At 42.1% G+C, this 13,734-nt stretch overlaps 1 protein-coding gene across 3 annotated transcripts in view; it reads left to right on the top strand.

The window, feature by feature from the left end:
- Positions 1-13,734, top strand: part of poldip2 (polymerase (DNA-directed), delta interacting protein 2) — a 50,019-nt gene that overhangs the window by 13,503 nt on the left and 22,782 nt on the right. For all 3 annotated transcript variants that reach the window (XM_048556939.2, XM_048556938.2, XM_048556937.1), the window contains exons 8-9: positions 419-445; positions 1,120-1,245. In XM_048556939.2, coding sequence (XP_048412896.1) covers positions 419-445; positions 1,120-1,245 — 153 coding nt within the window. The remainder of the gene's footprint in view (positions 1-418; positions 446-1,119; positions 1,246-13,734) is intronic.

Here is a 13,734-nt window from a genome sequence, read left to right as displayed (position 1 = left end):
AGATGAGGATAAATAATTCCTTGCTGCCACAGAGGCTGCTGGCCTTAGCTCAGGGTCACTCACATGAATAATGTGAGTGTGTCTTTTGGAGGGATACAGAGTAGAAGTCTGATCTACTCTTCAAACAATAATGTGTATAAATTGTGCTGAGGTTGCAGTTTGATTCGGAGTGGTTGTTTGGCTGCTGTCCCTGAGACTGGAAGGTCTTGTGGCTGTTTATCTATTCCTTAGGCACCTTCATTGCTGTGTGATTAACTTTCTAAAGTACCACTGTAACTTTTACAAACAAATGTTTTCAGTGCAGTGAAGATGCAGTTTGGTCCATTGCAGCTGTTGAAGTGAGGGCTGTATGTATCTGTTTCAAACTGTTTTCAAAGATTTTGACACCAAATTCTTACAATATCCAATTCATTTACAGGAAGCACAGAATTCCCATGTGTATTGGGTGAGTACTGCCCACTTTTAAAATGATTCATGCAGTTCATATCGATTGTTTTAGTACTGAATGCTGTTGAGCTAAGTGAAGGATTACAGCTGTTACGCTGAAGGGCTGGTGCTGTATGATCATGGCTTTTCTCCATCTTTTCTGCCCAGGTAATGGAAAAGTAATGTTCAATGGAGGAATTTCTGGGACTGGGAAGGGTTAGAGTTTGGAGAAAGAGGAATGTTACTGGGAGAGGTGGATCATCATCCTAAAGCTGGAAGCTGTCCCTGATCATTCCTCTGGAGCCCATGGCAATGGCTAATGGGTCGAGGGAAATGAGCCCAAGAGAGTGCATTCATGATGCTGTGAGGAACAGTAAAGTTGCATTTTTCAAGTAGAACAATTATGTATGAATGGTTTTATTTTCCCCTTTCCTTTGCTACTTTTGTCATTGTTGACTCAAATGCTGCTTCATCTCCCATTGCTGTAATGTGGCATTGTACACATTGCAGTCCTGGATCAAAGCCTGACTGTGCCATGTGTGCAGTAACTGAGTGCACTGTGTATTTACAAAGGTACAAGAGTAGCTGGCGCAGGTAATCATACTGATTTATGTTTATTCATCTATGTGATCCTGACTGAATAATCTGGTCTTCGAATATGATTGTGGTCCATGTTACTTTCTCTCTCCTCAGTGGAGGTACTGTATCCGATTGGAGAATCTTGGGACAGAAGTTGTTCAGCTTCGGGAAAGACACTGGAGAATCTTTAGCCTGTCTGGAACCTTGGAAACTGTGCGAGGGAGAGGAGTAGTGGGCAGAGTAAGTACCAGTACAGTGTCACTGTATTCCTACCAATATCTTCCACTGATTAACTAGCTCCATACTCTGTACAGAGTAGCACACAATCAGAGCTCCAGTTTGAGAATACTTAAAATATTAACCACAGCATTTCACCCAAAACCTGGAGAATGGCTTTGTGGGATTCCCTGATCTAACCTGAACTTTAATATAAAAACAGGAAATGCTGGGAAAACTCAGCACGTCTAGCAGGCAACATCTGTGGAGAGATAAACAGAGCCTTGTAATAGAAGTGCCTTCAGGCTCAGCATTAACTCTGTTCCTCTCTCCACAGATGCTGCTTGCCAGACCTGCTGAGTTTCTCCAGCAGTTTCTGTTTTATTTCAGGTTTCAAACATTTGTGGCATTTTGCTTTTATTGAACTTTAATATAAATGTTAGTCATAAGGAAGTACAAGGAGTCAGGCACTGAATAACAAACATTTCTGTGATGTGTTTAACCTCCTGTTGTTGCAAGCAGTGAGAATGTAAATGGATGGTCTAGTGGTCCGACTCAGTTGGAAAAGGGGATTGAAACATTAATGGTCAATATTGAATGAGGTTGTCACTAGACAATGGGTGTGGATTTATTACCTGTTGTGTGGCTGCAGCACGACTATCATATTGTGCTCGGTACACAAAAACTGTATAATCGGTATTTCAGACATCTACAGCCCACTGCTTTACTTCTCTGACAAGCCATTGTTACTGTCTATGCCTTTGCTCTCTTATTAGATACATATTGTGAACTGCAGTGTATCTTTCTTTACAAGGTCAGCTGTTTAGAATCTTTTCGAAGGTGCTTTTAGAAAAAAGACTGAGCATGTCCTATAAAGTTATGAAGTGATTTGATAAGGTAGATGTAGGGATGATGTTTCACTTGTCGTGAATGCTATAATATATAAAATAGTCACTGATAAATCCAGTAGGGAATGAGCTGAGTGGCGAGACACAGTGGTTGAGATGAATAACTTTATTTTAGTGTCTCATACGGTGGATGTCTTGCTCACTAAAATTTATTTGTGAGCTTTCATTAAAAATACAAATACCAGGAAATGTTTTTCAAGGAACTTGATTCAGATCTTTTGCATCACATAACCAAGAAAAGAAAATGAACTCAGAGCAATTCTCTCATCTGAGTCAGCAGGGCAAGAAAGGACAGGATTAGGTGTGAAGGATGATGTCAATTAGATGTTGGGAAACTTTTTGATTTGTTTCTGGCATGCAGATATTGCTAGCTGCCCAGCATTTGTTGTCCATCCATAATTCCCCCTGAGAAGATGGTGGTGACCTACTTCTTGATCCATTGCAGTCAATGTAGTGAGACTATAATACCATAAGAAGTGGGACAGGAGTAGGCTATTCAACCCTTTGAGCCTCTCCCACCGTTCAGTAAGATCATGGCCTATCGGACGCTCCTTGTGTCCACTTTCCTAACTTTTCCCAATAACCTTTACTTCTTCAAATGGTCATAAATCTTCTGATCGTAGTCTTAAATATGCAAAGGGACTCTGCCCCCCCAGCTGTCTGTGGCTCTCAACCCTCTGCAAGAAGGAATTCTTCCTTATCTCAGTCTCAAATTTGCAAAGTTTTTTCTGAGACTATACCCTCTGATCCTAGATTTTCCCCATGAGGTGAAACATCCTACCAGCATTTACCCTGTCAAGGCCCTTAAGAATCCTGTATGTTTCAATGACATCACATTCATTATTTCTGCATGCAAATGAGTATAGTCCCAATCTGTTAAACTTTGCTCATAAGAGTATCCCTCCATTTACTGGCATCAACCTAGTGAACCTTCTCTGAACTGCCTTCAATGAAATAATCTTTCTGTAAACAAGGGGACCAGAACTGCTCATAGTACTCCAGATGTGGTCTCACTAGCAGCTTGTACAGTCTCAGGAAGACTTCCTTAGGCTTACCCTCCAACCCCCTTGAAGTATTGGCCAATGTTCCTTTAGCCTTCCTGATTACCTTTTGCGCCTTTGGGCATGCTTTTCTGTGTTTTTTGCACAATAATTCACGAGTCCCTTTGTGTTGCAGTTTTCTGCAGATTTTTCTCCGTTCACATAATATTCTGTTTATTTGTTTCGTTTTCCAAAATGAACAACTTCACATTTTTCCCACATCATACTCCACTTCCAACCTTCGGTCTATTACTTAATTGATAAATATCTCTCTAAGCTGTTTGATTCCCTCTTGCAACTGCCAATTCGCCTATTTTTAAGTTGTCTGCAAATTCGTCCACGGTACATTTTGCTCCATTTCTCCAAGTCATTAATTTATATTGTAAACACTTGCGGTTCCAGCACTGATCTCTCTGGAATGCCACCAGTCTTGGGTTGCGAACCTGAAAAACAATCTTTTACGCAGGGATGTACCTGTCCTGAGCTTAGACTAGTCATATCAAGTCATATAGCATGGAAACAGACCCTTTGGTCCAATCAGTCCACGCAGATCCCGTTGCCAATTTAAACTAGTCCCACTTGCCTGTGCTTGGCCCATATTCCTCCAAACCTTGCCTATTTGTGAACTTATCCAAATGTCTTTTAAACATTATAATTGTACCTGCATCCACCATTCCCTCAGTGGAAGTTCATTCCACACACGAACCTCACTCTTGTGTAAAAAAACTAGAAAAGGCCTCATCAATGACCTGTGCAACCTCACCATGACATCCCAACTCCTTTTCTGGAGGTCTGCGCAGTAAATGCAAGCACGCTAAATGCCTTTTTGACCACTCTGTCTACCTGTGTCACAAATTTCAAAGAATTATGTCGCTGAACCCCTAGGTCTCTTTGTTCCACAACACTACCCAAGGCCCTACCATTCATTAGAACATAAGAACCAACAGCAGGAGTAGACCATCTGGCCCTTTGAGCCCACTCTGCTACTCAATAAGATCATGACTGATCTTTCCATGGCCTCAGTTCCACTTACCCACCCTCTCACTATAACCCTTAATTCCTTTGCTATTCGAAAAATGATCTACCTAAGCTTTAAAAACATTCAATGAAGAAGCCTCAACTACTTCACTAGGCTGGGAATTCCACAGATTCACAACCCTTGGGGTGAAGATGTTGCTCCTCAACTTAGTCCTTAATCTGTTTCCCCTTGTTTTGAGGCTATGCACTCTTGTTCTAGTTTCATCCACCAGTGGAAGTTACCTCCCTGCTTCTATATTAGCTGTTTCATTCATAATTTTATATATTTTCATAAGATCCCCCCTCATTCTTCTAAATTCTAATGAATAAATCCCAATCTCTTCACCCCATCCTCATAAGCCAACCGTCAAATCTAGAATCAACCTAGTGAATCGTATATGCCCTGTTTGCCTTATCAAAATGCAATACCTCACCCCTCAGATCATTGATCCAGTTGATCAAGATCTCTTTGTAATCTTAGACCTTTCTCACTATTCACTTTACCGCCAATTTTGGTGTCTTCTGCAAGTTTACTAACCGTGCCTCATAAATTCTCATCTAAATTGTTTACATAAATGTCAAACAAAAGTGGACCCAGCAACAATCCCTGCAGAACACCATTGATCACAGGCCACCACCACCCTCTGTCTCCTACTGTTAAGCCAATTTTGTATCCAGTTGGCAAGCTCACTCTGAATCCCATATGACCTAACTTTACTAATTAGTCTACCATTTGGAACCTTGTCAAAAGCTTTAGTAAAGTCCAAGTAAACAATGTTGTACATTCTGCCCTCTACCTTTTCGGTTACTTCATTAAAAAACTTAATCAAGTTTGTGCGACACAATTTTCCTTGCCAATGTATGCCACAAGTAGTGGTTCTATTTTGGTGTTCCACAAGAAATAATGTCCAATTCAAGTGACGTTCCCTGAGTTATTACATCTATGCTCATTGTTTTTGCCCATGAGCTAATTCTGTCTCCATGCCAATATAATCCAACAGCATGGGCTTTTATTTTATGACTTAACCTTTTATGAGATATTTTGCCGAACGCCTTCTGTAAGTTCAAATACAACAGATATATTGGTTCCCCTTTAATCACTCTGACTGAGACTTCCTTGGCAATCTCTAATGAATTATTCAGATACGATTTCCCTTTCATGATGTCTTGCTGACTCTGCTTGGTTAGATTATCATTTTTCAAATATTCTGTTTTTACTTCCTTAATAATTGGTTCCAAAATTTCCAGAATAGATGTTAGGCCGACCAGCCTATAGTTACTGGCTTTTTTGCCTCCCTCCTTTTTTTTGAGTAGGAGTGTTACATTGGCAGTATTCTGATAGCTAGCTACACCCATGGTGCTACTAGGGAGGCAGTATTGACGGAGTGAAAGTGAAGATATATGAAAAAGGTGTTTCTTGGAGTTGAACTTGCAGATAGTCATGTTCTCATGTCTTTTTTTAGTATTCACTCGTGGGGCATGGGTGTCACTAGCTGAGCCAGCATGTATTGCCTGCTCCTAGCCGCCCTTGAGAAGGTGGCAGTGAGCTGCCTTCTCGAATCACTGCAGATCCATGTGCTATAGGTTGACACACAATTCCCTCAGAGGGAATTCCAGGATTTTGACCCTGAGATAGCAAAGAAATGATAATATATTTCCAAGTCAGGATGCTCTGTGGTTTGGAGGAGAACTTGCAGTGTTCCCATGTACCTGCTGCCCTTGTTCTTTGAGATCAAAGTGATTGTGGATTTGGAAGGTGCTGTTTGAGGATCTTGGGTGAATTCTGCAGTGCATCTTGTAGACAATACGCAGTACTGCTACTGAGCAGCGGTACTGGTGGGAGTGGATTCTTGTGGATGTGGTGCCAGTCAAACGCACTGCTTTATCCTGGATGGTGTCAAGCTTCTTGAGTGTTGTTGGAGCTGCACTCACCCAGGCAAGTGGGAAATATTCTGTCACATTCCTCACTTGTGCCTTGTAGATAGTGGGCAGGTGTTGGGGAGTATAGGAGGTGAGTTGTTTGCCACAGTATTCCTAGCCTCTGATCAGTTCCTGTAGCCACTGTGTTTATTGTGACAAGTCCAGATGAGTTTCTGGCAAGTGGTAACTCCAAGGATGTTCGTAGCGGAGGATTCAGTGGTGATAACACCATTGAATGTTATGGGGAAGTGGTTAAATGTCTTTTATTCAAGATAATCATTGACTAGTATTTGTGTGCCGCAAATGTTACTTGCCACATGTCAGCCTAAGCCTAGATGTTGTCCAGGTCTTGTTACATTTGAATATGGACTGTGTCAATATCTGAGGAGCCATGAATGGTGCTGATCATTGTACATTCATCAGCAAACATCCCCACTTCTAATAAAGGTCATTGATGAAGCAGCTGACAATGGTTGGGCTTGAAGTCACTACCCTGAAGAACTCCTGCATTATCTTTAGACTGAGATGATTGAAGTTCAAACACCGCAGCCATCTTCCTTTGCTCTAAGCATGACTCCAACAAAGGAGAATTTTCCTGTCATTCCCTTGAGCCGCATTCTGATAGGGCTCCTTAATGGCCCACAGTTAAATGGTGCCTTGACGTCAAGGATGGATGCTCTCACCTCATTGGTAAAGTGTTGTTTACAACAAGGTGATCACAGAAAACTTGGCTGCTGTCAATTAATTGTGTTCATTAGAAAAAGCTATTCTAACTGGATAAGTAGCAAGGTTTGTGTTCTGGGAGAGAATGACTGCGATTAAATGGGTGCATTTACATTAACCTTAGCTGCTACAGGTTTTGAATCCACGCTGTTAACATGACTTTGCGTTGCAAAGCCATCCAGCCACCTTGATGGAGAGCCTTCATCCAGTTTTTGATCACTGAAACTATTCTCATTGAGCACACTGATTTAACTCTAATCCTTCAGTAGTATTGGCTGTACTTCCTTTACCAAGCTAGTCTACTTTTCATAGCATTGTCATACAGTCACTGAGGAACTGTACTCTGTCCTCTTTCCGTAAAGTCCAGCATGGTACAGGGTTTCACAGGCACTTTTGGATTATACGTTTTAAAAAAACCTGCTGCTAATTTCTACATCTGTTCTGTACTCTGTGTACCTGCTCCAAGGTCTGCCTGTGTGCACTTGCTGGTGACTATTTCTGTAATTGTGGCTCTATTTGTACCATCCTCTGTTCCATTATTTGTATTTCAAAACTTAATTCTTTTGAAGCATTTTCACCTCTGCAGAATTGAACAAGAAGTGAGTCTGTTAAAATGTAAAGAGGTTACCTTAATGTTAACTAAGCCTATCAGCATGGAAACGAACCCTTCGGTCCAACTCATCCATGCTGACCTAGATATCCTAAATGAATCTAGTCCCATTTGCTAGCATCTGGCCCATATCCGTCTAAACCCTTCCTATTCAAATACTTTTAAATGTTGACATTGTATCAGCCTCCACCTTTGGCAGCTCGTTCCATATACGCAGTACTCTTTGCGTGGAAAAGTTGCCCCTTGGTTCCCTTTTAAAATTTTCCCCTCTCACCTTAAACTTATTCCTTCTGGTTTTGGATTCCGTTATCCTGGGGAAAAGACATTGGCTATTCACTCTGTCTATGCCCCTCATGATTTTATAAACTTCTGTAAGGTCACACATCAAACTCCGATGCTGCAGGGAAAATAGCCCCAGCTTATTCAGCTTATTCCTATAGCTCAAACCCTCCAACCCTGGTAACATCCTTGTCAGTATTTTCTGAACCCTTGCAAGTTTCACCACATCCTTCCTTTAGCAGGGAGACCAGCACTGAATGCTGTATTCCAAAAGGGGCCTTAGTAATATCCCGTCCAGCTGCAACCTGACCTCCCAACTTCTCTACTTAGTATACTGACCAACAAAGGCAAGCATTCCAAACATCGTCTTCACTACCCTGTCCACCTGCAACTCTGTTTTCAACGAGCTATGAACCTGCACTCCGAGGTCGCTTTGTTCAGCAACACACTCCAGGACCTTATTATAAAGTGTACAAGCCCTGCCCTGATTTGCCTTTCCAAAATGCAGCACCTCACATTTATCTAAATTCAACTCCATCTGCCACTTCCATCTGATCAAGGTCCCTTTGGACTCTGAGGTAACCTTCTTCACTGTCCATTACGCCTCCAGTTTTGGTATCATCTGCAACTAACCATACATCCTATGTTCACATCCAAATCATTTCTATAAATGATGAAAAGCATTGGAGCTGGCATCGATCCTTATGGCATGCTGCAGGTCACAGGCTCCAGTCTGTAAAGCTCCCCTCCATCACCACTCTCTGTCTCCTACCTTCAAGCCAATTTTGTATCCAAATGGCTATTTCTCTCTCTATCCCATGTGATCTAACCTTGAAAACCAGTCTACCATGAGGAACCTTTTCGAATGCCTTACTGAAGTCCATAATGATCACATCTACCACTCTGTCCTCATCATTCTTCTTCATTACTTCTTCAAAAGAGACTGTTATGTTAGTGAGGTATGGTTTCCCATGCACAAAGCTTTGTTGACTATCCACCATCAGTCTTTGCCTTTCCAAACATGTGAAAACAATGTCCCTCAGGATGCTCACCACCAATGTCAGGTTCACCGGTCTATAGTTCCCTGTTTTTCTTTGTCACCTTTCTTAAATAGTGGCACCATGTTAGCCAACCTCCAGTCTTCTAGCACCTCACCTATGGCTATCGATGATACAAATATCTCAGCCAGGGGCCGAGCAATCACTTCCCTCGCTTCCCACAGAGTTTTAGGGTACACCTGATCAGGTCCCTGGGATTTTACCCACCTTTGTGCATTTTAAGCCATCCAGCACACCCTCCTCTGTAATATGGACATTTTTCAAGTTGTTATTATTTATTGCCCCGAGTTCTCCAGCTTCCATATCCTTCTCCAACAGTGAACACTGGTGCAAAATACTCATTTAATATCATTGGGGAGATGATACCCAGTGATATTATCGCTGGACTGTTAATCTAGAGATTCAGATGATGTTCTGGGGGCCTGGGTTCAAATCTTGCCACGGCAGATGGTGGAATTTGAGTTCAATAAAAATATCTGGAACTAAGAATCGAATGATGACTGTGAATCCATTGTCGATTGTTGGAAAAACCCATCTGGTTCACTAACGTCCTTTAGGGAAGGAAACTGCCATCCTTACATGGTCTGGCATACATGTGACTCCAGACCCACAGAAATGTAGGTGACTCTTCTGGGTAATTAGGGATGGACAATAAATGCTGCCTAGCCAGCAATTCCCTCATCCCTTGAATGAATAAAGAAAAAGAAATCTCCTCCACCTCCTGCGGTTCCCAACATAGGCTGCCTTGCTGATCTTTAAGGAACCCTGTTCTGTCCTTAGCTACCCTTAGTCCTTAATGTATTAATAGACTCCTTTTGGATTCTCCTTAACCCTAGTTATCAAAACTATATCATGTTCTCTTTTTCCATTCCTGATTTCCCTGTAATGTATACTTCTACTACCTTAAAACTCTTCTAAGGAGTCAATCAATCCCTGCTGTGTACCTGACAATATGCTTCCTTCTTTCCCTTTACAAAAATCCCAATCTCTCTATTTATCTGACATTTCCTACACCTAGCGGGTTTTGAGAAGATTTGTAGCACACATTGAGGTTCTGGATGTGAGTTTGCTCGCTGAGCTGGAAGGTTCGTTTTCAGACATTTCGTCACCATTCTAGGTAACATCATCAGTGAGCCTCCGACGAAGCGCTGGTGTTATGTCCCGCTTTCTATTTATCTGGTTAGGTTTCCTTGGGTTGGTGATGTCATTTCCTGCGTTGGTGATGTCATTTCCTGTTCTTTTTCTCAGGGGATGGTAGATTGATTTGGAGCCAATGTGTTTGTTGATGGAATTCCGGTTAGAATGCCATGTTTCTAGGAATTCTCGTGCATGTCTCTGTTTGGCTTGTCCTAGGATGGATGTGTTGTCCCAATCAAAGTGGTGCCCTTCCTCATCTGTATGTAAGGATACGAGTGATAGAGGGTCATGTCATTTTGTGGCTAGTTGATGTTCATGTATCCTGACGGCTAGCTTTCTGCCAGTTTGTCCAATGTAGTGTTTGTCACAGTTCTTGCAAGGTATTTTGTAGATGATGTTCGTTTTATTTGTTGTCTGTATAGGGTCTTTTAAGTTCATTAGCTGCTGTTTTAGTGTGTTGGTGGGTTTGTGGGCTACCCTGATGCCAAGAGGTCCGAGTAGTCTGGCAGTCATTTCGGAAATGTCTTTGATGTAGGGGAGAGTGGTTATGGTTTCTGGGCCCGTTTTGTCTGTTTGTTTGGGTTTATTGCTGAGGAATCGGCGGACTGTGTTCATAGGGTACCCATTCTTTTTGAATACGCTGTATAGGTGATTTTCCTCTGCTCTGCGTAGTTCCTCTGTGCTGCAGTGTGTGGTGGCTCGTTGGAATAATGTTCTAATGCAGCTTCGTTTGTGGGTGTTGGGATAGTTGCTCCTGTAGTTCAGTATTTGGTCCGTATGTGTTGTTTTCCTGTAGACGCTGGTTTGAAGTTCCCCACTGGCTGTTCGCTCCACTGTGACATCTAGGAATGGCAGTTTGTTGTTGTTTTCCTCCTCTTTTGTGAATGTTATGCCAGTAAAGGGTATTATTGATGGTCTTGAAGGTTTCCTCTAATTTGTTTTGTTTAGTGACGACAAAGGTGTCATCCACGTAGCGGACCCAAAGTTAGGGCTGGATAATTGGTTGATAATTGGTTGATATCTCCGATATCAGGGTTCTTAGCAGAGGCAGTAATGCAGAGACTCGAACAAACAGCTCTGCCAATCATCCAGAAGTATTATTCATTTTCCCAGCTGTACCAGTCTCAGACTGTTTGCTTTTCTCCTATCTCCTTGCGTGTCCCCACACCCCCATAATAGTTTATATCCTCCTGAGCAGTTCCTGCAAACCTCCATGCCAGTATATTAGTCCCCTTCCAATTCAGGTGTAATCTGTCCTGCTTATACAGGTCACTTCTACCACAGAAGAGAATCCAATGAAACGTGAATCCTTCTGCCCTGCACCAGCTCTCAGCCACACATTCATCTCCTCTATCTTCCTGTTCTTGCTCTCACTAGCTCGTGGCACTGTGAGTAATCCAGATATTGCTACTTTCGAGGACCTACTTTTTAGCTTCCTGTCTAATTTCTTATAGTGTCTCCTCAGAACCTTGTCATTTTCCCATTCTGTGTGGTTGGTTCCAATGCGTGTAATTACCTCCTCTCGGTCCCTCTCCCCTTTGAGAATATTCTGCACCCTGTCTGAGATATCCTTGATTCTGGCTCCAGGGAGGCAACATTCTAATATCTTGTTGTTGAGCACAAAAACGTCTGTCTGTACTTCTGACTAGAGAAACCGATCACAATCGATCACTTGGAATCTGACATACCTCTTGTTGCATTAAAGTCTGCCTTGGTACCAGAAATTTGGCTGTCAGTGATACATTCCTTTGAGAATCCATCACCCCCTCCATTCTCCGAAACAGCATTATTGTTTGAGATGGGGATAGCCGCAGGACACTCCTGCACTACCTGCCTCCCTCTCCTACCTTTCCGCGAGGTAACCCATCCACCTGACTGTATCTGCAGTTTTACTATCTTCCTGCAACGACTATCCATCACACCCCCTAGCTCCTGCAAATTCCTCATTGCCTCAAACTGCAGGTCTAAACGACCCAGGCAATCTGATAAGATTACAACCAAACACACTTCCTGCAGACGTAATCATCAGTAACATGGAAACTCTCCCTAATCTCCTCCATCCAATAGGAAGAGCACATCACTCTACTGAAGGCCATCTTTGCATCTTAACAAGCTCCAGACCCAGAAAATAGCACAGCATTACTGCTCTAAAAAACACTGCTCCGGGCTGCTTAGTACTATGTTCTATATTTTTAAAGTTTAATAAAGAGACATCTCAATAAAAACATAGAAGCAAAAAAAAAAGCCCCACCCTACTCACTACTGTAGATGTACAAACAAAAAACAGTAAGGTTACACTTTAAAATTAACCATTTAGCTGCTCCCCTGCTGTGAGCTTCTCCACACAGATTTCTCCAAGGCCAGCCGTGAATTTCTCTGTTTGTTTGTATTTTCTAGTAATGAGATTAAATAATGAATTTAAAGACTTGCCGGAGTGTCAGCAAACTGCCCGTGTTGGGGAGAATGCACAGTCTAGATTGACTAGAGTGATGGAGACTGTAAAGACTGTGGTTCTGACGTGAAACAAAGAATGTTAGGATTGTGTTCGTGGAGCATAGACAATTAAATGACAAAGCAAAGTGGTCTAATATTAGAAAATGTTGGAGAAGGTAGTTAAAGCAGGACTATTTACAAAAGTTGGCAAATCACTCACAAGGAGGCAGAAGCTAAAGAACATCAGCAGAAATTTGTAGGGAATGGTTAGAAGAAAAATACATTGCATAAGGAACTGTTGAAGCTGAGTAAAGCAAAGCATTTGAGGTCCAGTATGCCCTGTCCCTTGTGTGCAGCAGATGCCTTAATGCTCTCAAAGATGATAATGTATTTCATGATTGTCTTGCCATTTCATTATTACAGAGGAATGTGATTAGATAGAGTAGATAGCTTTGATTTGAAAGTTCAGAATGACTTCCTTTTGTATTATGGTTTGTCTGTGGTGTGATACAAGCGTGGAGTTCAGTGCTAAAGCGGGTTGCAGCCCTGTACCATCTCTTATATTCACCATCTCACACCTACACTGACACCTGGTTCCAAAGCTTCATGTTCAAAATGCTCACCTTCAAACCTTAAGGCAGCTCCAACCCTTTGGGATACATCAGTAAACTCTCTCTTCCCTTTTGAATCTTCCTTAAAATTTACGTCTGAGCTTTCAGTTACCTTTCCTATTGCAACAAATCGAATCAGCCTCCACAGCGCACTCAAGCAGCTCAGTTAATATCTACTTGCTGCATAAAAAGTGGATTTCTGCTGAAGACATCTTTGATTCTTTTGCCATACAACATAAATCTTTTCCCTTGGTTCTCAAATTTTCCAGCAGTGGGAACAGTTCCTCCATATCTTCTCAACCGCATTACAGCTTTGGTTCAAATATGGACAAAAGGGCTGAATTCCAGAGGTGACGTGAGAGTGACAGCCCTTGATATCAAGGCTGTGTTTGACCAGATGTGGTACCAAGGAGCCTTTGCAAAACTGGAACCAATGGGTATCGGAGGCAAACTTTCACTGATTGAAGTCATATCTAGCACAAAAGAAGATGGTTATAGTAGTTGGAGGTCAGTCATCTCTGCAGGAGTTTCTCTGGCTGATGTCTTAGGTCTAACCATCTTCAGCTGCTTCATCAATGACCTTCCTTCTATAATAAGGTCAGAAGTGGAGATGTTTGCTGATGATTGCACAACGTTCAGTGCTATGCACGACTCCTCAGATACTGAAGCAGTACACGTGCAAATGCAGCAAGATCTGGACAATATCTGGGCTTGTGCTGACAAGTAGCAAGTAATATTCGCATCCACAAATATCAGGTCAAGGCCTCCAGGAATTGG

Source organism: Stegostoma tigrinum, chromosome 27 (assembly GCF_030684315.1).
Source record: "Stegostoma tigrinum isolate sSteTig4 chromosome 27, sSteTig4.hap1, whole genome shotgun sequence".
NCBI classification, from domain to species: domain Eukaryota; kingdom Metazoa; phylum Chordata; class Chondrichthyes; order Orectolobiformes; family Stegostomatidae; genus Stegostoma; species Stegostoma tigrinum.
The sequence above is the reverse complement of the archived record's forward strand: the minus strand, read 5'-3'. Positions and strand labels throughout refer to the sequence as shown.